The 27,897-nt window shown below is 42.5% G+C and overlaps 1 protein-coding gene across 12 annotated transcripts in view; it reads right to left on the bottom strand.

Moving 5' to 3' along the window:
• The window catches only part of TACC2 (transforming acidic coiled-coil containing protein 2), a 272,500-nt gene that overhangs the window by 115,633 nt on the left and 128,970 nt on the right, over positions 1-27,897 (bottom strand). For 11 of the 12 annotated variants that reach the window (XM_053309046.1, XM_053309047.1, XM_053309040.1 and 8 more), the window contains one exon: positions 22,986-23,126. The exons of the other annotated variant lie outside the window; for it this stretch is intronic. In XM_053309046.1, coding sequence (XP_053165021.1) covers positions 22,986-23,126 — 141 coding nt within the window. The remainder of the gene's footprint in view (positions 1-22,985; positions 23,127-27,897) is intronic. 12 annotated transcript variants of the gene reach the window in all.

Raw genomic sequence — 27,897 nt, forward strand, 5'->3', positions numbered from 1 at the left:
TAATATGTTGGAGTAAGTGGGGGAAAGCATCACATCAAGAATCTTAGCAAAGGTGCAAACTATGAATGTCGATGAGAGCACAAAAGAACATTTACTATCTTATTATTGTACATCAGCCTAAGCCAAGACATTATCACTAGGTTGTATCCAAAGAAAGTTAGTCATGGCTAAGTTACATTGAAATTAGTGGGCCTAAGATAGTCACAGGTTGCTAGCCTTGCAACCTAGCTTGTCCCACTGGTTGCAAGGGTGATCAAGTACAACTTACTTTCTTTGGATATAACCCATTGTATTCAAAATGTGTCTGGAAAATGCCACCAATCTGAGGTTCTCTCAATGCCATTGTTACAGAGTTTTAATAGTGAATGACTTTTGGTGCTCATTTCATTGTCAAAAGAACTTCCTAATGCACACTTATTTATGAAGGAAAAGACACTTGACAAGGGTTTACCGCTGCTTAGAGCAATCATCAGTAGAAAGGGTAAGGTAACTATAGCAGAGGTAGGAAACAGAGGTCGGTTCAGATGATAATCCGGCAACCTGTCCTAATCACATGGGAAGGGATATGCATCTCTCTACACAACATCTGGTGCACCATCCCACTGTAAAGTACTTTGAAGCAGTACTTTGGGCAGTACTGCCCACCTGCACAGTTAAGTGAGGACAGGATGCTGTGCTGGGTAGGGTGTGAGAGATTTCTGTAACAACATAAGAAGTCAGTAATCTTACACTTTAAGAGACCAACATAAATTGTAGTCAGAATACACATCTCATTTCCCATCACCCCTTCCAAGTTTGAACCTATGATTTCTATGGATATGTCTTATCTTGATGCTTCACATCCTCCACTGGTGTCACTATCGATGCCTCCCTTAGCATCCACTGCTACCTCTTTCTCACAGTTTTAGGTAGTGTCCACTGCTGTCTCTTCCCTCACAGTTCACTGCTACCTCTTCTTCACCTTATGAAATTTAGGTCTGCGATTGTAGCCCTCTGGGTCAGGGTTGGAACACAGAATAGGTCTACTGGTGGAGCTTGGAGCCCAGCAGTTTTTGGCAGATCTGGGAGCAGAGTCTAGTAGATTTTGGTGTGTCTGGAGGCAGAGTTCAGCACAAAAGTAGTCTCTTCACCAAAGGTGTATGTCTAAACATAAAAAACATAGCTGAGTAGGGTGTGTAGGGAGCAGCCTTGCCTTTGGTTTTTAGGCAACTGTTTTCAAAGCAAACCCAAAACCAGCTGGGACACCTTTATTCTGATCAGTTAGCAACCCTACTCTCAGAGTTAGAATACAACCAGAAAGAAGAAAGGAAGGAAAGTTGCTATATTTCAGTCATGAACCCTGAGTCTGACACACAGGAGTCCCAGGATGAAGGGGTCATGACCCCTGAGCTGCACACCAGGGGCTTTTGAATTTAAGTGGTTGACCCCGAGCCTGACTATGACCAAGAAGTCAAGCCAAGAATCTGACCAAGCTTCAGGTTGAGGCAAGCTTCAAGGGGTCCACCGCTCACCCCCACCAATGGAAATGCCAGCACCTGCTGACCCCCTTAACACACCCTTGTCTGTGTCTTCTAAGTTGGAGGAAGACCCCCCGGCCCCATCAACAGCCACCCAGCTACGCCACAGACAGAGCTTAAGAAATCGGGTGCAGCCCCTTAAGGTATTCCAGGCTTGGGTGGGGCTGCAGTGCTGGCTCTGTATTTAAGACCTCAGTTTGCTTCCACCATTTGCTGAAGCAATTTTGTTGTGGATACATGCTACCCTACCCCTGCTCTTGGTGTCTGACCCTTTGCATGTTTTTGGACTTCAACCCTGCCTGCTCTTAATGGATTGATCTTTGGCTTCTGACCCATTGTCTGCCCCACCAGACTGACTCTGACTTGCCTGCCCCGCCAGACTGATCTTTGCCTCCTGACCTCCTTCTTGTCTGACTTCGCCTTGCCTGCTCCCACAATGTGCTTCCTGCCACACCTGACCCACCCAGGTATGGCAATTTCCTGCAGTGTGTGATCATTAACAGAGGCTACTTAACTTACTTTCTGGAACTGCCCTGAAGCCATCCTTGCATTTCTCATTAGCATTTGGAGAACTTGCAGATGTTCAAATAGGTACTGATAGCTGACCGAGTCCCAACATGGAAGTACAGCAAGGACGATTCCATTCTAGCCCCACATAACAAATGCCACAGATCAGAAATACTGCAGCTTTGGAGCAGTATTTTTCCAAAGCTGCTCCTGTGATAAAACACCAAAACATCCAGAGCAAAATGCCAGAACACCACTGCATTATGTTAAATGTGCTCCTACCCAAGTAAGTATAAAAGTTATACTTAAGTTGTAATGAAGAACACATTTTACAGTATTCCACTTTCAAAGCCACCTTGATTGTTCAACAAAACACCACGGGCTTAATCCTTTTGCCCTTAACCTTCTGTTCCTATTTATGGTAATGAGGATTTCCTTTGTGCTTTTGCTTTTGTGTTTATTCACAGGAAACATCCACAGCAATGATTCAAAAAACACAATTGTATTCCCACAACATTAGTAAATGGTGTACTGGAGCCATTCTTACTTCTGTTAACAACAGAAGGGAGTTACAAGAGAAGTAACAAAAGCAGTTTTCATGCTAAAGAAGATTGTTTACTCATGCCATGAGCAGCAGTTACTATCATTAAACAGAAATGATACATCGGAGCATGATTAGATTTGGTCAGGTTTGTTCTACTTGTTTTTATTGAGTGGGGTGGGGGAGGAAGTATATAATATAGAGAGAGCCATCAAAAGTTTGGGACTAACAACACAGAGCAAGCTATAGCCAGAATATTAGTGTGCTCAGATGCCTGGTTACCAGACAAAACCTTTACATAATACATTACTTCAGGAAAGCTTGTGTTCAGTTATGAGTTCTATTTCTCACTTACATGGCAGACAAGCATAATTTTAAAAAAACAACACACCTCTTAAGCCAGCTTTATGTGGGAAATCAGTCTGCTACAATGGTCCCGTTCAGGACTTGAACATGAATCTATGAAATTGCCACCATAGGCAAAGAAAAATTAACAGACCATGTCACTTACTGGCAGAGTCTATCTAGACTGTGGGACCAGTGGTAGCTGGTGGTTCCTGGGACTGGGGAGGCAGGTGATAGGTGGAAACACAGGTAGTGAGAGGTAGAGCCAAATGTGGGCAGCTGCAGAGGTGGAACCAGGATTAGGCAGGTGCCTTAGCAATAACAGGAAAAGTGTAGATTTGTAGCTAACAAATGGGATCATACTATGAACCTACAAATCTCAATTGCTTATCAAAGACACAGAGAAATATGGAAAAGATCAGTCGTTTATAGTGCTTAACAGGACTACACTAGTGTGTAGATTTGTATTTAGCACAGCAGGATAAAAACACAAGCACCCCCACCACACACACAGAGAGAGAACTGTACAAGCCACAAGTAAATCACAGACCAGCTACAAAAGGCTACTTCTGAGGAGAGTAAATGCACTCTGAAGTCACCAGGGCAGCTCTGTCCACTTGATTATTTAAAAAATGAATACTACTAACAACAACTAACAAGAACTCTGAGCCAGAGTGGTACAGTGATTAGTGTGCTGGACGAGACTGGGGAAATCCAAGTTCAAAACTCCAAACAGCCATGAAACTCATGAGGTTGTACACATGACCTCCAGCAGCCACTGTGAAGGGCTCTAGGGAAGGCAGGAGCATGCTTGCCTTCCCTGTCAGATGATCAGCAGCCACCCTTCCCTCCACCATGCACCCACAAGAGTGGTGATGCAGCAATGGCAGCAGCTGGGAGTGGGAAGAGTCTCCCCCCCCCCCGCATCCCAAGGTGCCCTGTGCTACAAATGCAGCTGCTATCTGTGGAGCAACCACTGCACTTGGTGCAGAATAGTAAAGAAACATAGGAAACTGCCATATACTGAGTCAGACCATTGGTCTACCTAACTCAGTATTGTCTTCACAGACTGGCAGTGACTTTTCCAATGTTTCAGGCAGGAATCTCTCTCAGCCGTATCTTGGAGAAGCCAGGGAGGGAACTTGAAACCTTCTGCTCTTCCCAGAGCGGCTTCATCCCCTGAGGGGAATATCTTGCAGTGCTCACACATCAAGTCTCCCATTCAGATGCAACCAGGGCAGACCCTGCTTAGCTATGGGGAAAAGTCATAATTGCTACCACAAGACCAGCTCTCCTCTCCAAGCTCTTTCCCCCTTGGTGCTGATAGGCACACCCAGGGAAAGCTTCTTAACCTAGCGGTGATCATCCAGTACATAGCTGGCTGAGGTTAAGAGAACCACAGGTTTGGCTAAGTGCTGAACCATAGGTTCGGCTAACCACATTTGGCTAAATGCTGGGTTACAAGGTGAGGCTGGTGTGGTCTGGAGCAGCCGGGAGCCCTCAATTCTGGGCGCTCCAGAAGTCATGAGCCTGGGGTAACCTAGGCGGCCATCTCATGAGAACAGCTTCACTGGGTGACTCTGGAACAGTCACTTATCTCTCAGCATAACCTTCATCAAAGGGCTGTTGGGATGATAAATGTAACCATGTGCACCACTCTGGGCTTCTTGGAGGAAACACAGGCTATACATGTAAAAGTAAATAAATCTATATAAGCCACAGTTAAAGCAGAGACCGGCTACAAAAGTGGCAAAGAAATGCATTCTCAAGTTACAAGGGCAGCTCTGCCAGCGTATTTTAAAAATGCGTACATAAAAGAAAAATTTTAGGTTTTTCAATGATGCTTGCTGCAGCTATAACCATTGTTTGTAACTTACAAGGACACCATGGGAAGCAAAGATGCATGGGGCCACCCTCTCCCTACTCCATGCCTTCTGAACAGCTGGGTGCAACTCTCTGTTCACCTTGGGTGCCCACCACTTAGCCTGGGTGTCCATCCTAGCAAGCAACAAATGTCTTTTTAGAGAGATCACTTCCTTAATCCTTGCCCAATGAACCATAATGAACCAATCTTTGCCCAATGAACCATCTCTTCCAACTTTTTAAAAGGCAGTCAAGACATTTGTTCACCCAGGCTTTTAATTAGATACTGTTCTAATAGTTTGATGATTTTAATAGTTTTAATGTTTTAAGTTTTAAATTGTTGTAATGGTTTAAACTTTTTATTTGTTGTTTTTATTGTTTTGTTGTAAACCACCTTGGGTTTTGGGTTATATACCACTATAATAAATAAATAATCAATCACTCCCCAGTGGGAATATTAATCTTACAGATACTGGCCACAATCTAGAGAAATCTGGTTAACTCTCTGCATAGCAAATGGATTTTTAAACTTATTACTTCTCTACATCACACCCACATGAAAAGCTACTTCTACAATTATTTGAAGAGCAGTTTGGATTCAGAAATCCATGCATATGCCCTAAAAACATTCTGACTTCTTATGCCAGTTTCTAATCTAATTAGTCTAGTCTTACAGTTGGCTGTTCCTTCCAATGTTTTATGGCATGTCATTCTGGGAATGGGCCATAATGCTTTGTATACAGATCAGATCAGAGAGCAAGGGAGAAAAAGCAGAGGTTGCATTCCTTCCTTCCAAACCAACACCAACAAAGGAGCCAGCAAAAGACCAGACTTAGCAACAGCCAGCAAGCAAGCCTACCTGTTCTCTAACCAACATGGTGATTCTTCAGAGTAGGTAAAAGAAAAATACTTCCTCACCCTCTGGGCACTCTGATTGGTCCTTCTCTAATTGCTTTATGGAGTGGTCCTAGGACTCCCCACCTTGCAAAAACAAAAATGAACATGCCTATCAGCTCCTGCCTTATTAATATTTTAAATGATCTGGGGCTTTCATTTGTTCTTTGAGGTTGGTGCTACCGTTGCCCACCTCACACCTCTTAAAGCAGCAGCAGGCTGCAGGCAAGAGTGGCAGGGAACAACATAGTGAGGCAGTAGGCACACAAAATGGAGGCAGAGACACAATATGACTGAGGAATTTAAGGTGAGCACTGCCCACTTTGCCCATTAGTAAGATCCGCCCCTCTGTGGAACTACCCATCTACTGCTGTTTTGTATCTCTAAGGCAAAGTGTGTCAACCCATTGGCCATGACCCAACAAATGGGCACTACAAGGTGCAAAATGTCTGCCAAGCCAGATGCCTTCTGTGCCAATGTTTTCTGCTGGATTATGAATAGCTACTGAACACTACAAAGGAGCTCAAAACAGTGATTGAAGGCCCAACAGTTCTACTCTGCAAACAGAATAGGGGTGGGTGATTGACAACTTTGGGGCTAGTCTACTACTCTGAACTACTCTGAACCCTTTGATTCCTACCTTAGCAGTTATTTCAAGCTGGTCCTACAAATTATTCAAAACATGACAAAGGATGTATTTTTGCTATGTGTTACATGGTAACAAAGAACAATATGCATATTTGCACTTATCGTTGCATAAAACTATGCACAGAAGTTATACTTCGCAAAGCAATCCTATCTATCTTGTTCTGCAGAGATGTTATAACAATGACAGCAATTAAACTAGGTCTGGAGTATATTTCCCCCACTGGTACATGGGCAGGAACCTTGGAACTGGCTTGATCAGGACACTTTCTGGAAGAGAACAAGATATGGGTCTATTCTGAGACCCATCCACTCAATTTTGTCTGTGCCAAAGCTTTTTGGAGCCGAAACACATTGTGGAGGGATCATGGCTCAGTGATGGAGTAAGCGGTCTTCATGCAAACGATTCCAGATTCAGTCCCCAACATCTACACTAGTAGGGCTATGAATGATGTAAAGAATATCTGCCTAAGCTACTAAAGGGTCCCTGTCCGAGTGCCACAAGGCTAGATACTAGACCAATGTTCTAATGACAACACAGTTTCAAATGCTCATATTTTCTACTCATCCCTAGAGAACACATATACGCAAACATGACCATATGATTTCAAGTATCATAAAGAATGACAAAAGACACATTTGGCTTGTTAGAAAGGTACATATGCATCTAGCATTAATTGATGCAAAATGATGTAGAACACCACCAGGGAAATAAGGCATTACTCAGATGTAGCAGTTGATAAGAGAATTAAATACTGCCCTACATTGTTATAACTTTTTTCAATAAAACTCAAGTGCTATATAAAACTTATCTCATTTACAAATGTTGTGCTTGGATGTCCCGTCAATAACTTTAATAATATATGACTATGTATTACAAATTCAAACTAGAACACATTCACCATTTCTTTACACCACTTCCTTTTTTGATCATGTGCAAGCAGGTGACATGTTCAATTACTCATATTCAAATCTAATTTTCTGCCTGTGACTGATTCCGACATTCCCTCACACTGTTCCTCCTCCAATTTCTATTTGCTTTGTTTATCAGACACGTTTTCCAACCATTACCAAATATTTATCCAGGCTCTTCTTACACATTTCCACCCCAAAGGAACTTAATTTGTTGCCCACCCTTTATCAATAATTTGGATAATGCTAGTTTTTTCAGCTTGAATGGTCCTCCTGCAGTTAAACTGTTTGTTCCTTGTGACAAAGGAAAATAATTGGCCTCCACCTTCTGTGTTGCAATCTTTTAAATATTTAATGGGGGCACTCATGTTGCCCTCAGGGCCAAATCAGATATTACAGAAGCAAGTGTGTGCACATTTAAACAGAGGGATCTGTCAAAACAGAGGAGTGGAGTCCAACGTATAAAAAAAGGTGTGAGAAGCAGAGACCTCTCTCCAACCACAGGTTTATTCTGCACTTCTCTCCATGCACTTTTCTCCTATCCAGGGCACAGAAGTTCTTCTGTGTGAAAGAAGAATACTTTGAGTGGGAGGCTGTAGTGAGGCAAGCCATCCTTCAGCTTTTAAAAATCAGCACATACCCAGACACACACCATTCCGATGTTATTGGAGCAGTTTCATGTTCATACCCACTCAACTCTTGCCTTCCTGTCTAATTTGGCTCACAGTTTCAAATTAAGTAGAGCCAGTTAGGGATGTGCATGAACCACAGTTTGAACTGTGGACAATCTGAGCACTTTCTGGACACAGGGACTTGGAACTTTAAGAAAAAGGAATGCAGGTCCTTAACCTGCTCTCTGCTGCCCCATGCAGCTTCCTGCTGGGGTGATGCAAATCCCTAGGAGCCCCATGAGGCATCAGCACACACATGGCCTCCACACATGCTCCATCTGCGCAGTCAGCAACATCATGCTGACCATGCAAATGGCGCCCCTACATGTCATGTGTGTGCTAATGCCACACAGGGCTTCTAGGGAAGATTCATGGAGTGATGGAGAGCAGGTAAGGATCCCCTTGCCCCCAAAAAGGGCTCAAACTGTGGTCTGCATACATCCCTAGAGGCAACGTAGGATGTTTTAAAATAATATGGAGTCATCTGCTTTACATTGTGAACTATGGTTAGCACAAAAACTATTTGGCAGAGAGGAATCAGTGCTTACATTCAAAATACATTACTTTAAATTGACATTCTAAACTTTAACTTATCTATTTCTTAATAACCAGAGAACGCATTATATGTGTCAAGGAGAATGCATTCAGGATAAATGTAAAAAAAACACCTGTGTCCAACTAGAACACACATTTTCTCCATAAGGGATGAGCAGATGGATAATAATAGGTTATTAAATCTGGGGAGTAGCAACAGTTTTTAAGAGTGTGGTGGTGTACACACAGCTTTCTTTTATTCCACTGTCACCTTGGATACAACAGGTTTTGCAGGATTTTAATGTAGTACAAAAACTGTAGCCAAAATTTCAAGTGGGATCAATGTCAGCTCTACAGGCAATGATGATACAGGCAACTCTACCATGCTACCGTCAACTTTCTGAAAACAGCTACTACTATTGCCTATCTCCAAAGCTCTAACTGAATCCACCTTTAGTCAGAAGTCATTAGTATTAAAAGTTATGTAAGAAGCAACACATGTCACCTTAAGTAGTGCAGCAGGAAAATGGTTGACTAACAAGCAGAAGGTTGCCGGTTCTAATCCCCATTGTTACTATATTGGGCAGCAGCGATATAGGAAGATGCTGAAAGGCCATCATTTCATACTGCATGGAAGGCGGCAATGGTAAACCCCTCCTGTATTCTACCAAAGAAAACCACGGGGCTCTGTGGGCGCCAGGAGTCAAAATCGACTTGTTGGCACACTTTACCTTTCCTTTAAGCAGCAACACACCAGTTAAGGCTTAATCCCCTGTGTCTGAAATCCACTGCAAAGTAAACGATAGACACATGAAAATGAAGCCTTCTGGGACATAGCCAGAGAGCCTGTCTTCTGAAGGAGCCATTTTATTAAATTACAGCTGAAAAGAGGAATAGTGTGTCTACAAGGGACTGAACCAATATAAACCTGCTCATTCTTACACATGGAAGTCAGCATACTAAACAATGAGAATTTGAAGAAGTCCAAGGACATGGCTTCTGCAAAAGAAACCATGATTTGAATGTAAATGTACTTTGCAGCTTATACATTCCCTAAGGAGACATTCCCTGTTTCCCTAGTCGTCATTCGTCCCTTCCTCATTCCTTACCTGCATTAGCTTTTATGTTCTGCAAAGAATGCAGGGAAGAGACTGATATGAAGGTGCCCAATGGTCTTGTAACATATTGCTATTTATTTATTTATAACATTTATAGACCGGACCATTCAAAGGCTCTGAGCGATGCACAACAACATATTACCACCACATATTCCAACTTGGGATGAAATGCCCTGTTAATTCTCCATGCCAGTCCTTTTTTATTATTATTATCTAACACATTTATATACTGCCCAGAATGCAAGTCCCTGGGCGGTTTACAACAAAACAATAAAAACAGATAAAAAGATTAAAACATTACAACTAAAATTTAAAATATTAAAACTATTAAAAACACAGTTAAAACAATATCTAATTAAAAGCCTGGGTGGCGAAATGCATCTTGACTGCCCTTTTAAAAGTTGTAAGAGATGAGGAGGCTCTTATTTCAGCAGAAAGTGTGTTCCAAAGCCTCGGGGCAGCAACAGAGAAAGCCCGTCCCTGAGTAGCCACCAGACGAGCCGGTGGCAACTGCAGATGAAGCTCTCCAGATGATCTCAATGGGCAGTGTGATTCATAGTGAAGCATCTTGCAGTTCAAATTGCAACCTCAGCAGCTGTATTATATAAAAACTGGGGGTGGGGTGGGTGGGTTTGAAGACCTTTCCTAAAAAGAACCCTGGAGCTATGTTTAACATAGTCACCTTCAGCCTCAGAGACAAGATGCCTCTAAATATCAGTTGCAGGAGAATAACAGCAAGAGAGGGGGCATGCCTTCACCTTTTGCCTGTGGGCTTCTCAGAGGCATCTGGCAGGCCACTGTGTGAAACAGGATGCTGGACTAGATAGGCCTTGGGCCCAATCCAGCAAGGCTGTTCTTGTGTTCTTAATATGTAGTTCCAGGAGATAGAAACATTTTTCTGATATTGGACATTTTAAATTTATTACATATTTATCCTGCCCTTCCTCAAAGGACCTCAGATCTCGATCTCTCTCTCTCCACACACACACACACACACACACACACACACACACACACACACACACAATTTTATCCTTGCAGCAACCCAGGGAGGCTGGTTAAACTAAAAAGAGTGATTTGCCCAAGGTACTTCAGTGATCTTCATTTTCCATTACAACGGGAGAACATGTGTACAGCATTAATGGTTGTAGTAAGGAATATTACACAATGAATGAGAAATTGCTGACTAGTGTTGTTATCTGGTTCAGTGTCACTTGAATGATTATTTTTAAACCTCAGTCACTAGGCTGAATCATAATTAAGTCATTTTGTCCCTGCATGGAAACTACAAGGTCATCAACTTTTGCAAATTTGGAGACAAGACACTGACCATGACATTACTATCAGCAGATGAAAACAGAAGCAAGTCAGGACCAAAGTAAATGTTGCTTTATATACTAGTAGATGAAACCTGTACTTGGGATTCCCCATGACTTATCAGCAAATGTCTTCTTTGTTGCCATCAAAATTGCCCAGCCAAAATTTTGAGACTTGTGACATAGGAGAATGATCTTTTATTGTTTCATTAAATTGGATCAGGGAAGACTGGCGATTAAGGGGATTGCACTGATGTCATGAACCATTTTTATGGCTACCAGAGGGCCAGCATTTCAAAAGGATATACAATTGTTCAGAAAGTGAGAGCTTCCCCAATTCCAGCATTTTTCTGAAACTGAGATCCAGCAGCTGCTACTCTCCACTGTGCAAAAATATATGATTGGACATTACAAGGCAGTTTCCCAGAAGAATGAATATGAACTGCATCCACACAGTATCTTCTGCTTATTACCCATGGAACTTCTCTCCCTCAAGAAAGTATCATTATCCCAGATGACAGAGGAGACATTGCTTATCACATGTAGTCACTCTGACTGCTTTCTGACAGCATTTACTAGTAGATACTATTCAGAGAAAAGCACTAGTTCCTGTTACTATGCAACAATATTAAAAGAAAAACTCACAGAGAGAAAGAGAGACACATACAAGCTGGAGAACACCTACAAAACAAGGAATTATTTTGTTTCCAGATAACAAATGAGGGATGCTTCACTCATGCAGGGGCACAGCCACCATTGTGCGAATGGGTTCAAAGAACCCGGGCCACCAATGATAGGAGCCACTGAAGCCCCTGGGAGGGGGCATGGCTAGGGCTATGGAAGAGCCCCGAATGAACCCCCCGGGCTACTGGGAGCACCAAGCAAGTGCTTGCCTATCCTTTTCATGCAGCGTTTGCTGCCTGAAATGATACAGAAGCGCTTGCTCAGGCTCTTCGGAGCTTGAGGCCATGCCCCCTTTGCTCGTGATACGCAAAGGGGCATGGCCTCGAGCTCCAAAGAGCCCAAGGCAGTGCTTCTGTATAGCATCTATTCTCCCTTTCTCTCCCTTTCTGGAGAAAGAGAAAGGAGAATAGATGCTTCCAGGCAGCAAACGCTGCCTGAAAAAGATAGGCAAGCTAGCACTTGCTTGGGGCTCCCGGTAGCCCGGGCGGGGGGGGGGGGTGTTTCATTTGGGGCACACCTCGTGTGCGTGATGACACATGAAAGGGACACCTTCAGAGGGGCCACTGGGCGGGGCAGGACCCAGGCCACCGCTCAGCTGGCTCCTCACCTGCACACATGAAAAGGTCTCCTCTACCAAAGTCCATGCATGTGACTCCCTTTGTAGGGGTGGGGAGAATGCCATCACATTTGCAGCTTCACAGCATATGTGCATTCAGCAAATGACACATTATGCATTACTCATGCCTTCTATGGGTACAAAACTTCCAGTGTTAAACCTAACTATACCTGTAGTAGTTTATTGGCAGCTTGCATAAAAAGAAAATTGGCCCTATCGGAACCAAAAGAGCTACATTATGTTTGTACAATATTCAATACCTTAATCCAGCCTAATCACAGAGCTGGTTCCTATAAAAGTAACAAAGCAATTGACAATATATGGTGGAGTATAAGTGTATGCTCAATGCCACCAAGTTCTGCAATACTTCCACAGTAACCATTATCCCCCATTTAAAATTTCTTTTCTTTTGAAGGAGGAAGCACTATCACATATATGGACATGTACATATATTCCATTAACACAACACTTTCTGTGCAGAGACTGTTAGTTTTCAGACCTACACCCCAAGTTTTCAGACCGATACCCCACTAATCAGATAATCCCCTATTCCTGGATTACAGACTCAGTTAGCTCTTGGTAAACCCAACAATCCAATAAAACCTATGAATGAGCTCCAGACTTACACAACTAGTAGCAACTAGCAAACAGCTTTATGCTAGTGTAATGCCTTTGACATACAGTTCATTGCTCTGGAGGTCTGCCAATGATTCTCTGAAGTCACACATTCATATCTGAAATAAAGACTATTTTATAGGTTTTTCCTTCTGGGGGCTCCTAGGGGCTGCAAAGGCAAGAAAAACAGAGGGATAATTGGGAATCTTCTAGTGCAAGATCTGGAGGAAAGGTCACTATTCAGATGGATGGCCAGACTCTAGGCCCCAGTTTGCCAAATCTAATTAAAAGTCCTGGGACTTGTCTTGATTGCATTTTGGGATGTGGTTGCTCAGACTTTCAGGGCAGATCTTTTGTCCGAAACTCCCTATTCATTTCATAAGGCATTTGGCTTCATTTAGAATCCAAGATTGAAGTGCCTCAACCCTCTAGGCTGCTCACACCATCTTAGCTTGCATGACTTTGCTGTTTGGTCCAAATGGAGCCTACTTCCCTCCTGGCACCAAATGTGTGACTATGCAAACAGTTTAGCTCAGGTTGCTCAGGGTCAAAAAGCAAAGTCTCCAAGATGGAGGGGAAGCTCTCTGGAAACACTCTGTCACCACCACATGAAGGCTACAGGCACAGAAGTGGTCTTGGAGATAAGCAGTGGTCACTCGGCAGCTGTCCAGCAATACAAATGTCCAATGCTCACCCTGTCCCAAAGTCATATTGCCTAACTAAAAGTAACACACTTTTGTGACAGCAGTGCTATAGCTTTTTTTTTTGGCTTGGGTATCAATATCTAAGGTTGGTTCAAGGAAAATGATGGAAGGACCCATGAGAGAGTGAAAGATAGTATTAGTGCAGCAGGAATGGGAGCCTGTGCCTATCCAGCAGCAGAAGACAATACAATACAATAGCAGTATTGGCCTTACCAGATGGTATCTCATAATTGGGTGCCTATGAATTGATTCCCCCCACCCCCACTTTAAACTGACATTAATTGTAAAGTCATAACACAAAGCCATATATCTCACCACTTGAAGCAGCAACAATTTCACAGCTGTGACATGCCTCATTTTTTTAAAATGGGAACTTTTTATCAAGAGCACATCACTACAATTCTGCAAATGCCTCCTTTTTTAGCACAACTAAGCCATCCTCTTGCACTAGTGCAATGTTTCACATTGCCGTTCATTGCTCTGAATGTCCACCACTGCTTGTGACTTCTTACATGGGAGATTGGCAACAAGGTCTACCTTCCACTGTTCCGAACCTACCTGCCCAAGTGCTCACTGTGCACTAGGGATGTGCACGAAGATCTTCAGCGCTGGCGGGCGTAGTACTCACCCCTCCCGCCGCATTTCCCCCGCCAGCGCTCTGTTATTTTTAAGCCCATCGGGGCGGCAGCATTCCTCCCTGCTGCCCTGTTCCCCCCATCGGCCAGAAGTAGCGAGCGTGCATGCGCCTGTTGCGTGCGCACATGCACCCATCTGCCAAGCGCACTCGCCACTTCCGGACGATGGGGGGAACGGGGTGGCAGGGAGGAATGCTGCCACCCCAAGGGGATTAAAAATAACAGAGCGCTGGTGGGGAAAATGCGGCGGGAGGGGTGAGTACACCCCCCCCTTAAAGTACTACCCACGCAGGCGCCGAAATGCCGAACCCCACGCCCAGCGCTGAAAAATTTCGAAGGCCTTCATAATGGCCTCTGAAACATTTCGGGCACATGCCTACTGTGCACTCAAACTCCTTCTCCCCTGAGCTGAATCAATGGACTATTGGGTCCCCACCTCTAAGCAGGAGAACTGGGCTACAATGTCTGGACTAAATGAACTGATATCACTATGACTGGGTGATCCTTCAGTGGACTCCTTGCTGGGAGATCTGCATAAGATTACCTTAGAGATTCTTGGAACTTGAGCTGTTGTGCTTTGAATTTCCCCTGATGAGATTCACCACCTTGACTTTGCCCACAAAATAAGAGACTAAGAGGACAGGAGAGCTGATCTTGTGGTAGCAAGCATAGATTGTCATCTTTGCTAAGCAGGGTCCACCCTGATTGCATATGAATGGGAGACAACATGTGAGCACTGTAAGATATTCCCTTAGGGGATGGGGCCATTCAGGGAAGAGCACATGCATGCAGAAGGTTCCAAGTTCCCTCCCTGGCATCTCCAAGATAGGGCTGAGAGAAACTCCTGTCTGAAACCTTGGAAAAGCTGCTGCAGGTCTGTGTAGACAATACTGAGCTAGATGGACCAATGGTCTGACTCAGTAGATGGCAGGTTCCTATGTTCCTAATAGTTACTCTTTAGCTGCCCTGCCCCCCTTTTTCTGTGCACAATCATACACTGACCAACTGCAGGACTCTCCAAGCTTCCACTTCTCTCTCAGGTTATTAATTACCACATTCACAGTATTGTGTTGTAAGCCGCCCAGAGGACAATTTGTTATGGGGTGGCTAACACATTTCATATGATTCTCACCCTGTTCATCTACCTTGTCTAAAACCTAATTTCTTTTAGAAACCCTTGTCTCAGAGCCTGGTTTCTCTTCTTAACTACTCCAGTGTTGCCTTGCCTCTGTCTGGACTGTGATCCACTTGTGATCCACAAGAAATATTCTCTCAGTTCCACTCAAGTAGAAGGAAGCACATGGAAGGCAGTTTGCCTTGAAACCTGGCACCAACCCTGCTTCTGAAGACTTTATTCTTCATTCAGAATAACCCTAGATACATGTAACCACTCTTCTCCTCTGCTTGTGGGTGACATCCAATCATGCCTGCAGGTGGGAATAGGGACTGACAAAACCGTCTACACTCCGTAACGCCAAACCTTATTTAGTCCAACTGACTACAACTAAATGTTACACTTCAGTTTTTGTGGATAGGGTTGCTGCTTCCAATTCACCTTTAATGCCACCATCATTCCTTTTTCCCCCTTTTCTTTTCTTTTTTTGCATTTTAATGCCACCATCATTCTACTTAGCGGATAATGAGATTTTATAAGGATCTCTAAGTACTGACATGCTGGACAGCCCTCTGCATGAAACATATATTCATATGCAATTGCTTGGTATTGCATATTTGGCAGGACACAACACACTTCATGGTTCACCAAAAATGTGCATCTTGACAAGCTAACTTTGATTAAAATGGCAAACAATCATTAGACAGTAATATATTTGCTTTTCATGAATGAGCATACAAATGTTATTTGAGATTTTTGCCCTGTCGGAAAGCCCCATGGGAAATCCTGGAGTTCTTGTCTCCGTAGACACAAATAACACAGAATTTTATCATCATCAGTAACAGTTTGATCAAGGATGTATGCATACCAATCACCACAGTTGTGATTATTACCACTATGACCATTTTATCGCTGAAATCTATGTAGGCTTCACAGCAATATGTACACATTACAAAGGCAGTGAAAGAAGCATTGGTAGAATATATCTCAGATCCACCAATTTAATAATAATATGCTTCACATAGCTGGTGTTTTATCCGTCTTGCTAGCTCTGGTGAAGGTTTGTACAGGTAAGTTTGTGTCACAACCATATTACTCCTCTTGGTCTCCATTAGCTTCCTTTCCCATTTTGTATAAGTTGCTGTTTCTGACTACTCTCTTGATTATCTTCCTCAACCTCAGCTATCCTCACTGTCTTTTCCTTATTCTCTTTCATGTATTCTTTGTTCTGCTAATACTAATCTGCTGTTTAAACCATCTATTTCATGTGTGCTCTTTTTTTACTTGCCACTTCTTAGAATTCTCTTCCAATCAATTTTTTTAGATGTTTCCTCTCTTAAGCAGCTATAAAAGATTCAGATTTTCACCTCACCTTTATATACACTTAGGTTATCATTCTTTTAGATCGCTCAGCAATAGAAACATTTTTCTTTCTTTCCTATATGCTCCTGCATTTGACTTGAATGGATTCCTGTGGGCAGGCATGATTTTCACTTTATTGTGGCAACTAGCAGAACTTAGGGATGCTTGCAATTATGATCTTCAATATGGGGAGCTTAAGGAGCTATACAAGATTCAGATTTTCACTACACCTTTTATATAGTTTAGTTTAGTATTTATTTACGGTCTTTGATCAAATGATACAACACATTTACATTTACAAAAAACAAAACATACTTTCAGTAAATTTGAAACATTAAATAAAAACCAGTTAATCACTTAGAGTGGAGTACATGTACATATTGTAGCTTCCTAGAAGCCTTAGAAACTCTATTCCTTTGAGGGCCGTAGTCTTGAGGCCACATAACAAAACTTGGCTACTGCAGCAGAAGCTGATGTATCCTTATCATCTAATAAGTGCGTTACCACCAGGTCATCATCTTTTCCATTCAGATCTTTTAATAATGGACCAATTAATTGATGCCTTATGTCCTGATATATAGGGCATTTCAAGAAAATGTGGGCCATAGTTTCGACCGCCTGATTGCAAGGACATTTCCTTTCTTCATAGGGTAATTTTGCATATTTCCCATACAGTAAAGCTGATGGGAAAACGTTGAACCTAGCCCTAGAAAAGGCCCATCTAAATTTACTTAAGGTGATTGTGAATAAGTATGCTGCCGGAGTAAGATCCGCCTTAGCATAGATTGATTTGTAGAAAAGCGGTAAGCTGGCCTTCTCAGTTTGTAAATCTATGTCTACCAATCTCTGTCTCACCAGTCTACGGGCCATGTTTTCGCCGGCCTCCAGCAGTAGGGCAGGAGATAGTCCACTTTGACTAAGTTTGTCTGTTATCTTCCTACTCCAGGATGATTACGGCTCAACCAATAAGAACTTAGGAATTAGTCCCGTTGGGTAAAGATGGAATTTAATCCAGTAAAATATTCTTATTAGCCATGCCCTAGATTCCAGTTTGAGTAGGCCTGCCTCCCAGCGGACTGCCACATTGGGCACACAATTAGGTACGCCAAATAGCGTACTTAAAAAACCCGTTTGGATTTTTTCAAGTTTGTTAAAGTTAGAATATGACCCCAATTGTGTCCCATAAAGAAGCTGGGACTACTTTGGCCGTGTAAAGTTTAATGGCAGCTGGAATGTAATTTCCCCCCGAGACCAAAAAAATCTCAGTATAGCTGTAGTACTTCATTTGGCCTTATCTACAACAGATCTCATATGGGCAGTTTTATGGCCATTGAACTGAAAAACTACCCCTAGGTATTTAAATTGCTTTACCTGGTCTATTCTATGGCCATCAATTGACCAGCTGAAGCTACGATTTTTTGTACTAAAACGGAGAATCTTAGTTTTGGTGTAATTTATTACTAGCTGCACTTCTTTACAGTAATCAGCCAGCACTCCCAGAGCTTTCTTTAAACCTATTCTGGTTTGGGACAGGATCACCACATCATCGGTGTACATAAGAATTGGTAGATATTTATCAGCCAGTTTGGGGGCATGTGTATCTGTACCTTGTAGCCGCTGGATTAAGCCATTCACATAGAAATTAAATAAAAAAGGGGCTAATATGCAGCCCTGTCTGACTCCCTTTTTTGTGGATATCTTCTTTGAGAGATAACCCATGTAATCAAGGCATACACAGAGAGTTGAGTTTTCATGTAGTCTGTGGATTAATAATAATAGCCTCCTATCAATTGATGTTTGGAACAGTTTTGCCCAAAGAATGCCTCTTGAAATAGAGTCAAATACCATCTGAAAATCAATGAAAGCAGCATAAAGTGGGGTTTTCCTTATATACACATATTTTTCGATTAAATATTACAACACAATGCAGTGGTCCATCACCGACCTACACTGCTTGTTCCTGTTCTAAAATGCCCTCCTGGTCCATCCATTCACAAAGTTTAACATACAGATGTTTTGCGTAAAGTTTACTAATTATGCTAAGCAGACTTATCGGTCTATAGTTCATAGGGTTGTCCCATACTCCTTTTTTGTGGATCGGGATGACAACCGCAAGCCCCCAATCTTTAGGAATATGGGCCGTGTGGGCTATGTATGTAAACAAAGCTGCCAAAATTGGGGCCCACCAATCTATATTAGATAACAAAAAATCCGGTGAAATGAAATCATTACCCGGTGATTTCCCTCTCTTTAGCTGTGTAATTAGACATTTAACTTCATGAGTTGTGACCGAGGGCCAATGTAACAAAGAAGTCAAAGAGATATCCAATAGCAGGGAAGGTAGTGGTTCACTATACAATGCCGCAAAACGGTTCTCCCATTGATCAACTGAAATGGGAATATGTCTATAGAGGTAAGCATGTGGCGTGGTTAACCTCCAAAAGCCAATCGAGTCATTTTTGACAGCATTTATAACCTCTGCCCAGCGCTCTTTCATGGCTGCTTCCTGTTTAAATCTTAAAAGGGATTTGTATTCTCTTTTACACTGTGCCATTTCTTGCTCTAGATATGGTGAAAAATTTTGTTTGAGGCAGTCTGAAAGTTGAACTAAGACTCTTTTAGCAAGAATGCACTCCTGGTCAAACCATTTCTTGTTATTTTTAGCCTCACTGTCCGCTCTCCTCATACTCAGTTTTGCCAATAAGGGCTTAAGATGGAAAATTAAAGATTCATAGTTAGAAATAATCCCTGTATGGTTTACTAGTGAATAGCCTGCAGATTTACCTGGGGAGCATTCCACAGTTCCCAGATATCCCATGAAAAAATCAAGTATCCTCATCCCTGATTCTGAATTGCACCAGTCGTTAATTGCCTGGGCAGAATGTTGTGTTCATTTAATCTTCTGCCACCCTAAGCCTGTGTTGGTTTTGTGGTACTCATTTGAATTGCATAATGCCTTTTTTGAATCTAAACCAAATGAATTGCAGACCACAACGAGAGGGAAATGATCACTTTCAGGTCTCGGTACGATCTTAAATTCTATTATCCTCCCTAGAAGATCTCGAGATGTCACTGTGTAATCAATAGTTGAGCGTCTGCCCCCTGAAGAGAAGGTAAATTGACCTGGGTAATCTCCTTTTATCGCCCCATTTAACACAAATAAATCTAGGTTATTAATAGTTTTAATAACTTTTAAGAAGCTATACAAGATTCAGATTTTCACCACACCTTTCATACACGTATATTATCATTCATTAATATGGGGAGCTACATAAACCAGAATGGCAGATTGGGTAGCCCATTGCCTAGGTGAAGAAAAAGCAGAAAATCCAACTTCTCAAGTAAATACATACTACCAAATGATGGCAATAACTTTTTTATTTTATTTTATTTATTTATTTTATTTATATACCACCCTTCCAAAATGGCTCAGGGCAGTTGAGGATGAGGAAGAGGAGGAGGAGGAGGAACCAAGATAAAGGGTCAACATCACCATCTACACCTACTGCTCTTTCTCCAGCTAGGGCTGAGCCCTCCTGGTTTCAGTTTCCAGGAAGCCCTCAGCAAATTGCATCCTTAATCCCATCCTATCTGGGAAGGCCCCAAAAGAGTCCCGCACCACCACCATATGAAGTACAGAGGTGGCCTCAAGGATCAGCAGTGGGCTATTCCAAGTGCCCTCAGCAGCTGTCCAATTATGTTAACTTCCAATACTATCTTTGGCCCTCCATTCCCCAACGGAAGCCATGGAAATGATAAACTGCTCTATTTTGAGAAGGAGAAACTATCGTTGACATGAGAAAATGTGTTATTTGCTATTTTTATCCATTTTTTAAGCTGCTCTGAAGCCATCAACTGACGAGCAGGATAAACATAGCAGACTTCAATACATTCACCTGTTTGAACTGCTGATCTAATGGCAAGGCTTACCAAAGAAAAACTGCTATTTTAACAACCATTAATAATATACATGTTAAGAAAAAAGGACAATGTAGCAGACGTTTTTAGAACTAAATAAATGCACAACTTACAAAACCCTATAAAAACACTGAACAGTACAACTTGTGTTGATATCACTGCCATCTTTTGTCCCTCTGACTTGTATGCTTTGAATCACAAAGAAACACAAACCCAGGACAATGCATACTAAGGTCCTCAAAAGAGGCACATATAGAGGACAGAATATTACACTAAAAGCTTAGGAACACTAATCAATTCACTTTAGAAGAACTACATGGGCAATCAATCCAACAGAAACCCCTTTATGCTGTTGTACCCTTGCTGCTAACGTAGAACATCAAATATCACACTAAGAACAAACTGTTGATAGTCATGTCTTCAGTAGTGCTTTTCAAGAGATAGTTCAATGGCATGCTTCACTTATCCTACATAGCTCCATTTATATAGCTCCTGCTGCTCTTTGCTGAAATGGAAGCAATGACAACATATCACCTTTTTTCTGTGATTTTCCATTTCTGTTAATGGATGCATGCATTTCTTGTGCACTCTGGTAGCACATCGGGCAATTGTCACAAGCTGCCAGTTTGAATTGGTAGGGTAGGAAGACATGTTCTCCAGGGAATGCATGCTCAGTATTCTCAATTCGATTGTGTGACCTTTCCATTAATAACGGTTCAAATTCATAAGTCACATAGCTGTTAATCAGCATCAAGTCTGATGTCCCTTTTTTGCACCTGACACGGACATGCGTGTGCATCTCATTTGAGCTGGGTTCAAAAATGGGAAGAGGAAAGGTTATAGTCAGAGGAAAGCCCTTTGATTTCAAATCAGAAAGTCTTTCAACATATCAGGATTCATAGCTGGCTTCTGTAATCACAGAAACACCTGGAGAAGGATTTAATTGAAACAGAATGAATGGCCATTTCCGCAACTGATGTGATACAATATTGAGGAGTCATGTGTTTGGGTCAGACTTGTATTTGATTTCCTTGTTAGCTAAGATCATTTAGGAGGGTGGGAAGCCTACTTCACTGAACCTGAAGTGAGCTTTTTAAAAACAACAACACCCCCCATCTCTGGATTCAGTACACGAAACACAGTATAGCAATAGCAATAGCAATAGCAATAGCACTTACATTTATATACCGCTCTATAGCCGGAGCTCTCTAAGCGGTTTACAATGATTTAGCATATTGCCCCCAACATTCTGGGTACTCATTTTACCGACCTCGGAAGGATGGAAGGCTGAGTCAACCTTGAGCCCCTGGTCAGGATCGAACTTGTAACCTTCTGGTTACAGGGCTGCAGTTTTACCACTGCGCCACCAGGAACTCCTGTATGTAGTTCAAGTGGCTGTTACCAGCTGAAGATATTTTAGTTCATTTGTCATCTAGCTTTCAACAAGCTATATCTATATATTTAATTCTCCTAGACGTACCTGTCGCTAATCCCATGCATGGCAGCTCTTGCGAGAGTTCGTGAGCAGCTGCGGATAGGATAGCGACAGGGATGGGGCAGAAAATAGGGATGCCAGACAGTGGCCACAGGAGGCCAGCCGGTGGGAGGTGGAAACTGCGGGGGGGGGAGAAGAGGGCCGGCCAGAAAGCCAGGCCAGCTGGCGGGGGAGGAGAAAAAGGCAGCGGCAGTGGATGGTCCAGCGGTGCAGATGTTCTGCACCCAGCCCAGCTAGTTTAAATTTATTTACACACAAACAATACTGCAGTAAAGGTGTTTTTAAGTGTGCATTAAAGAAAGGGTATCTTTTTTCCCCTTTAGCTTATAAAATGTGGGAGGGGACCTCTCATTGTTAATGGGGGGAAGCCCCTCTCCAGGTTTTGCTTCCAGTAGTTTTAGTAAAAGGGAATGTACCCTGTTATGGTGACAGAACAGAGGCAGGAATCTCAAAAATGAACAGGTTCAACTCTCATCTTTATTGCAGATGACACAATGTTAAAGTTGTATGGACATTGCATCATATTAATCCTGCAATCTCTAGTTAAATTTGTTGTTCTTGCTAGAAGGAACATAGTGATTTCACTGTGAAATGCAAGCCCATTTACAGCTTTGGACATAAACAGGAAGGAAATTCTACCTTCAGGTTCTTTAGCAAGTTTGGCACAGAAGGAAAGCCAGAATCTCTTTCCAACAGGAGCAATGTTTCCTTCTCTCTTGGTCTTCCCAAATAAAAATTTGCCCCTAAATTAGTTTGCAAATGAAGCCACAGATGAATGATCTAGCAACACCCTCAGTTAACATGTACAGTTCTTCTAGATGACAGCCCTGAGCATCAGTTTGAAAGAAGAAGAAGCCATCTTAACCAAAGCATCATTAAGTGTCTCAAGTAATAATGCATACCAACATTTGTAAAACCAACAAAACAAGGGAGACACCCAGTGACAGAGGTCCCTTTTGCCAAATGGAACACACAGTACCTCTTTGTTTCCTCAGTCAGTCTCCCACTCTCTTGGACAGGTTTTTCCACATCAATAGTTGGTTCCGGAATCAAAGATCTTTGGTCAGGGACAGATGTAGTAGTGTTATTAGTCTCTTGATAACTGGCAGGCTGGGAAACACTGCAAAATAATAAGTCATTATGATAAAACAGTAACATCTGCAGAAAATAAATGCAAGTATGTTTTCAACTGTGTTGCAGAGTTACAACAGGAAGTCTAAGTTAATATTGGTTCCATAGCTGAGGCCCAGTGAAACATCCCAGAACAGCTGATGCTGCAGTACTACTCAAATTGGCAGCTGCAGACCTGATCATAAACCTGACGGAAAACCAATGGAAGACCATGTAGACAGGGTACAAATAATTTAAGAATAGAATATTGATTCCATAGTTGAGAAGCAGCCTTTTTCCATTTGCATAAACACAGTGATAGCCCACTCTCAAGTTATCCAGACAATCAAGACAGTCAAGGAATTAAAGCTGTTTATGGTGAACCACACACCAAGACACTGAAATGTCTTGGATGATGGTGATTCCACTGTCATGGCTATCCTAAAGGTTATCTCGATTGTAGGGTTTCAACTAACTGCACTCCAGCTTAAAATAAGAATCAAAAGGTTTCTGATGAACTTTCAAGACACAGACCTCACAAGATAGCTTACAATAAAAATAGCATATAAAATACAAACAATCCAATAAATATAGCACCACTGGAATTCAGCATAAAAACTTCAAAACAGTACAGAAATAAGAATATAGCATTGTGTTGCATTAACATACTTGTACCATATATGTAAAAACTTATATTATTTAATGGACAAATCAGAGATCTGTCTTATATTTCAGTTCATGAATTGTAAGAGTATGGAAATATATCTGGAACTCCTGGATGTGGGTTACTGAGCAGGTGTTTGCAGGTAATAAAAACAACATATGTATTTTTGTTATAGGAGTGCCCTCTATTGACGAAAGTACATAACAGCAATTTGATATGTAGAGGTAAACGGTGCCGTCAACAACTGTAATTTGGTCACTGCAGTTGATACAAAAGGCTGAAGGACATGGACAAAAAAGGAAATAAAAGAGCAGATAAATGATAATCAAACTCAGTTGTCAACACTGAATAATCCTCTTTCACCCAGTTTCAGAGCAAATAATGTGAACAGGAAGGTACTGTGACAACAAAGACGACATTCAAATGTGGTTAAATTCAAGAGGGAACAATATTGGCGTCTGTCACCCTTTGGGGGGGCACCTTATGAACTAAATATGGAGCTTCCCTGATTGAATGCGCTAGTCGAGGCACCATTTCCTTGCTTGCAATTACAAATCGTACAGGAATTTGGAAGGAGAGAGAGAGAGAGAAATGGAAGGAAGCCTTTCATTTAATTCTTTGCAGAACTCATACTGTCAGCACCATGAGCTATGTTGCAGGATTGACATATGAGGCTTATAATGTACACACACTCTGTAAAGATTCAAATACCACAGAGATACATATGGTGTGTATAGTCAGTCTATGAACAAACACCAATTTATTTTGCTCTCAAGAAACACATTTCTTTTTATTGATTTATTTATTGTTAAATTTGTATACCACCTTTCATTATGGTTCACACAGAAAGACTATAAAAATTACACAATTAAAATATTGAGTGAAAATATAAAAACACAGATATGTTTGTAAAAGATTTAAAATACAAGTATAAGATAACCATACAAAATACAAAGAAGCAGCAGTAGAGATAATCATATAAAAGCTTAGATAAAAAGCCAAGATTTCACATGCTTTCTAAAAACTGTGAGGAGCAAATAGCCACCAGGAGAGCATTCCAGAGTCTGGGAGCAGCAACAGAGAAGGCTCTGTCCTGTGTGCATGAAAACCGAGCCTCCCTCATTGTTGGCACCCAGAGCAGAGCCCTCAGATGACCTCGTCAAGTGGGCAGCAACCCTTGGGAGAATGCAATCACTCAGGTATCCCGGGCCCAAACCATTAAGGGCTTTAAAGGCCAAAACCAGCACCTTGAATTGAACCCAGAAACAAACTGGTAGCCAGTGCAGCTTTTTCAAAAGGGGAGTGATGTGATCCCAGCAGGCAGCTCCAGATAAAATCCTAGCTGTCACATTTTGCACTAGGTACAGTTTCTGAATATTCTGCAAGGGCAGCCCCACGTAGAGTGCATTACAGTAATCCAGCCGTGACCTGACTAATGCATGGGTAACTGTGGCCAGATCTGCCTTCTTGAGAAAGGGACGCAGCTGACGCACTAGCCGAAGCCATGCAAAGGCATCCCTGGCCATTGCCTCCACCTGAGTTTCCAAAAGTACAGCCAGGTCCAGCAATACCCACAAGCTGCATACTTGCTCCTTCAAGACGAGTGCAATCCCATCCAGAATGGGTAGAATCTCCTCATCTCAATTGGCTCTCCTACTGTCCCACTCCTGCACATGCAAATAGAGTAATCATCTTAATGGCAAACAGGCAAGGATTCACTTAGTACTTATCTAAAGCTTAATGTGGTGTTGTGTCCTTCCTCCATGCTTGTAGCCTGTGCCATTCTCTCCTCTCCCATTAGAATATGTCTTATTTCCCTCTTTGGTACATATGCACACGAACACACACACTTTCCCACCATAATCGGAGCCCATCCTAGAATCTAGGGTTCTATACCCAGCATGCCTCAGGCACAGACAGGAGATTATTACAGCAGGATTTCCAGCCAGGAGTAGAAGCCTCAAAACCCCAGTTCCTTTCGTGTCTTGATTCAGGCAACAGCACCAAGAGAGAGCTCTTCTATTCTTAACTACTACGGCTAGTCTTTCTTCTTTCAGACAACCAGGTTATTCTTGGTGTTGTCTCAGGCAGCACCTTTAGAGACAACCGAACCTTCTCCAGACCAAAAGCCCCCATTGGCATTGCCCCAGAGGAGCATTCAAACACCAGATCAACCAACAGTCTCAATCCTCCTCATTCCAAACCCCCAAACAATGACTCACCATAGGTCGAAGGCAGACTCTTAGACTTTGAACAAACCTGGACAAGGATAATCTCTAACAGCTGGGTCCTCAAAACAGTCTCCGAGGGTCTCACCTCCTCCCTCCCATCAAACTGCTTCATTTCAACACTGGTTCCAAAGAAACAAGACAAAAGGCTGTGCATGTTCCAAGTGATCCACCACCACCTACACATTCGGGCAATAGAACCAGTGCCCTAGACAGAATCATGTCAGGGCATATATTCCATTCTATTTTTGGTCCCAAAGAAGGATGAGACCTGGAGGGCAGTCCTGGACCTCAAGGCCCTCAATCGTCATATCCTCATAATGTTCCTTGGATGTTCTTGAGGATGGAATCTCTCAAGACCATAAAAGAGGCCGTGAAGGACCTAGAGTTTTTAGCTTCGGTGGATCTATCAGAAGTGTACCTTCATGTCTCAATCCACAGTCGCTTTCTCAGGTTCTGTTTCAACAAGCTACAATGCTGTTCTTATGACCAAGGTTACGATACCAAGTTTCAAGACACAATCCTGGCTTCATGAAGACTTTCAACCAACAGGATTTACCAGACCATATGGATGGCTTTTTCTTGGTGAGCCAGAAGGAAAGCTCTCTTTCCCACCACGGTGGGCATTCCAGATGTGCTGGCTTTCCTACAGTCCGGCTTGGAACAAGGCCTCTGTTCCAACATGCTCTGTAGGCAACTCTGCATTGGCTTCCATCCTCAAGATTAATGTTGGAAGGCTCCACGTTCGACTCTTAAGAAGGCTCCACGTTCGACTCTTCCTGAAAGGAGCGATCAATCTAGCTCTTCACCCAATTCACAGATTCCCATGAAATAAAGGACTTTCAGCTCTAAAATCAACTTGACCTTCCATCATTCCCAAACGGTAGTACTTCCATCCTTCTGTTCTTCTCCGTTGCACCCCAGAGTAAAAACCTGGCACACCCTTGATGTACATAGGGCTCTTCGTATTTACATCCATAGGACCAAGCATTCAGGAACTCTGATTCCCTCTTTGTATCCTTCCGCCCATCCACCTTGGGCAATAAAGTTGCCAAGTCTACTTTCTCCAAATGGATCAGGTCAACCATCTCCCTGGCCTATGAGTCCATGCACATTCCAGTGCCCCCTGGCATTATGGCCCACTCGACAAGAAGTGCTTTTAAATTGGTGGCATTCTCAACCAATGCCCCCTTACAAGCCATATGTCAGGCAGCCCCATGGTCATCAGTCACTCCTTTCATTAAGCATTACAAGATCTCATATTTTCACACAGAATAAGCAATCTTGGGCTGCACTGTCTTGCAACAGGTTGTGTAATCTTCCGGTTCACTCCCTATTCCTACTTCATTGTTCCTGCTTAGGTATGTCCTTCTATTCTAGGATGGGCTCAGATTATGGTGGGAAAAGATACATTGGGCTTAACTGTGAAGGATTCTTTTTCACCATAATTGGAGCCCATCTGGCCTCCCCACTGAAGTTTTCTCTTCAGTCCAGACTCGACTTTAGCTTTTATGAGAGGAGATCATCATCCTCCTTTTTCTGGACAGTGCCAGTACGGCTGGTGGTTGACTCCCAGGGTTTCAGTCCTCCTTTCCTGGCCTATATTTTGTTTCTCTGGCCTATATATTGTTTTCTCATGAGTGATAACTTATCACTCATGAGTCCTTTTCAGCCTTCTCTACTTATCGTGGCATCCTTCAGCATGACAGTCCAAAACTAGGGTTTGGGGGCTCCTCCTGCTCCTGGCCTGAAATTCTGCTATAATAACCTGTCTGTGCCTGAGCCATGCCAGGAATACAACCCTATATTCTAGGATGGGCTCCGATTATGGTGAAAAAGAATCTTTCACAGATAAGACCAATGTTTCTATCTCCTACTCTCACCCCTGC

Source organism: Hemicordylus capensis, chromosome 3, assembly GCF_027244095.1.
Source record: "Hemicordylus capensis ecotype Gifberg chromosome 3, rHemCap1.1.pri, whole genome shotgun sequence".
NCBI lineage: Eukaryota > Metazoa > Chordata > Lepidosauria > Squamata > Cordylidae > Hemicordylus > Hemicordylus capensis.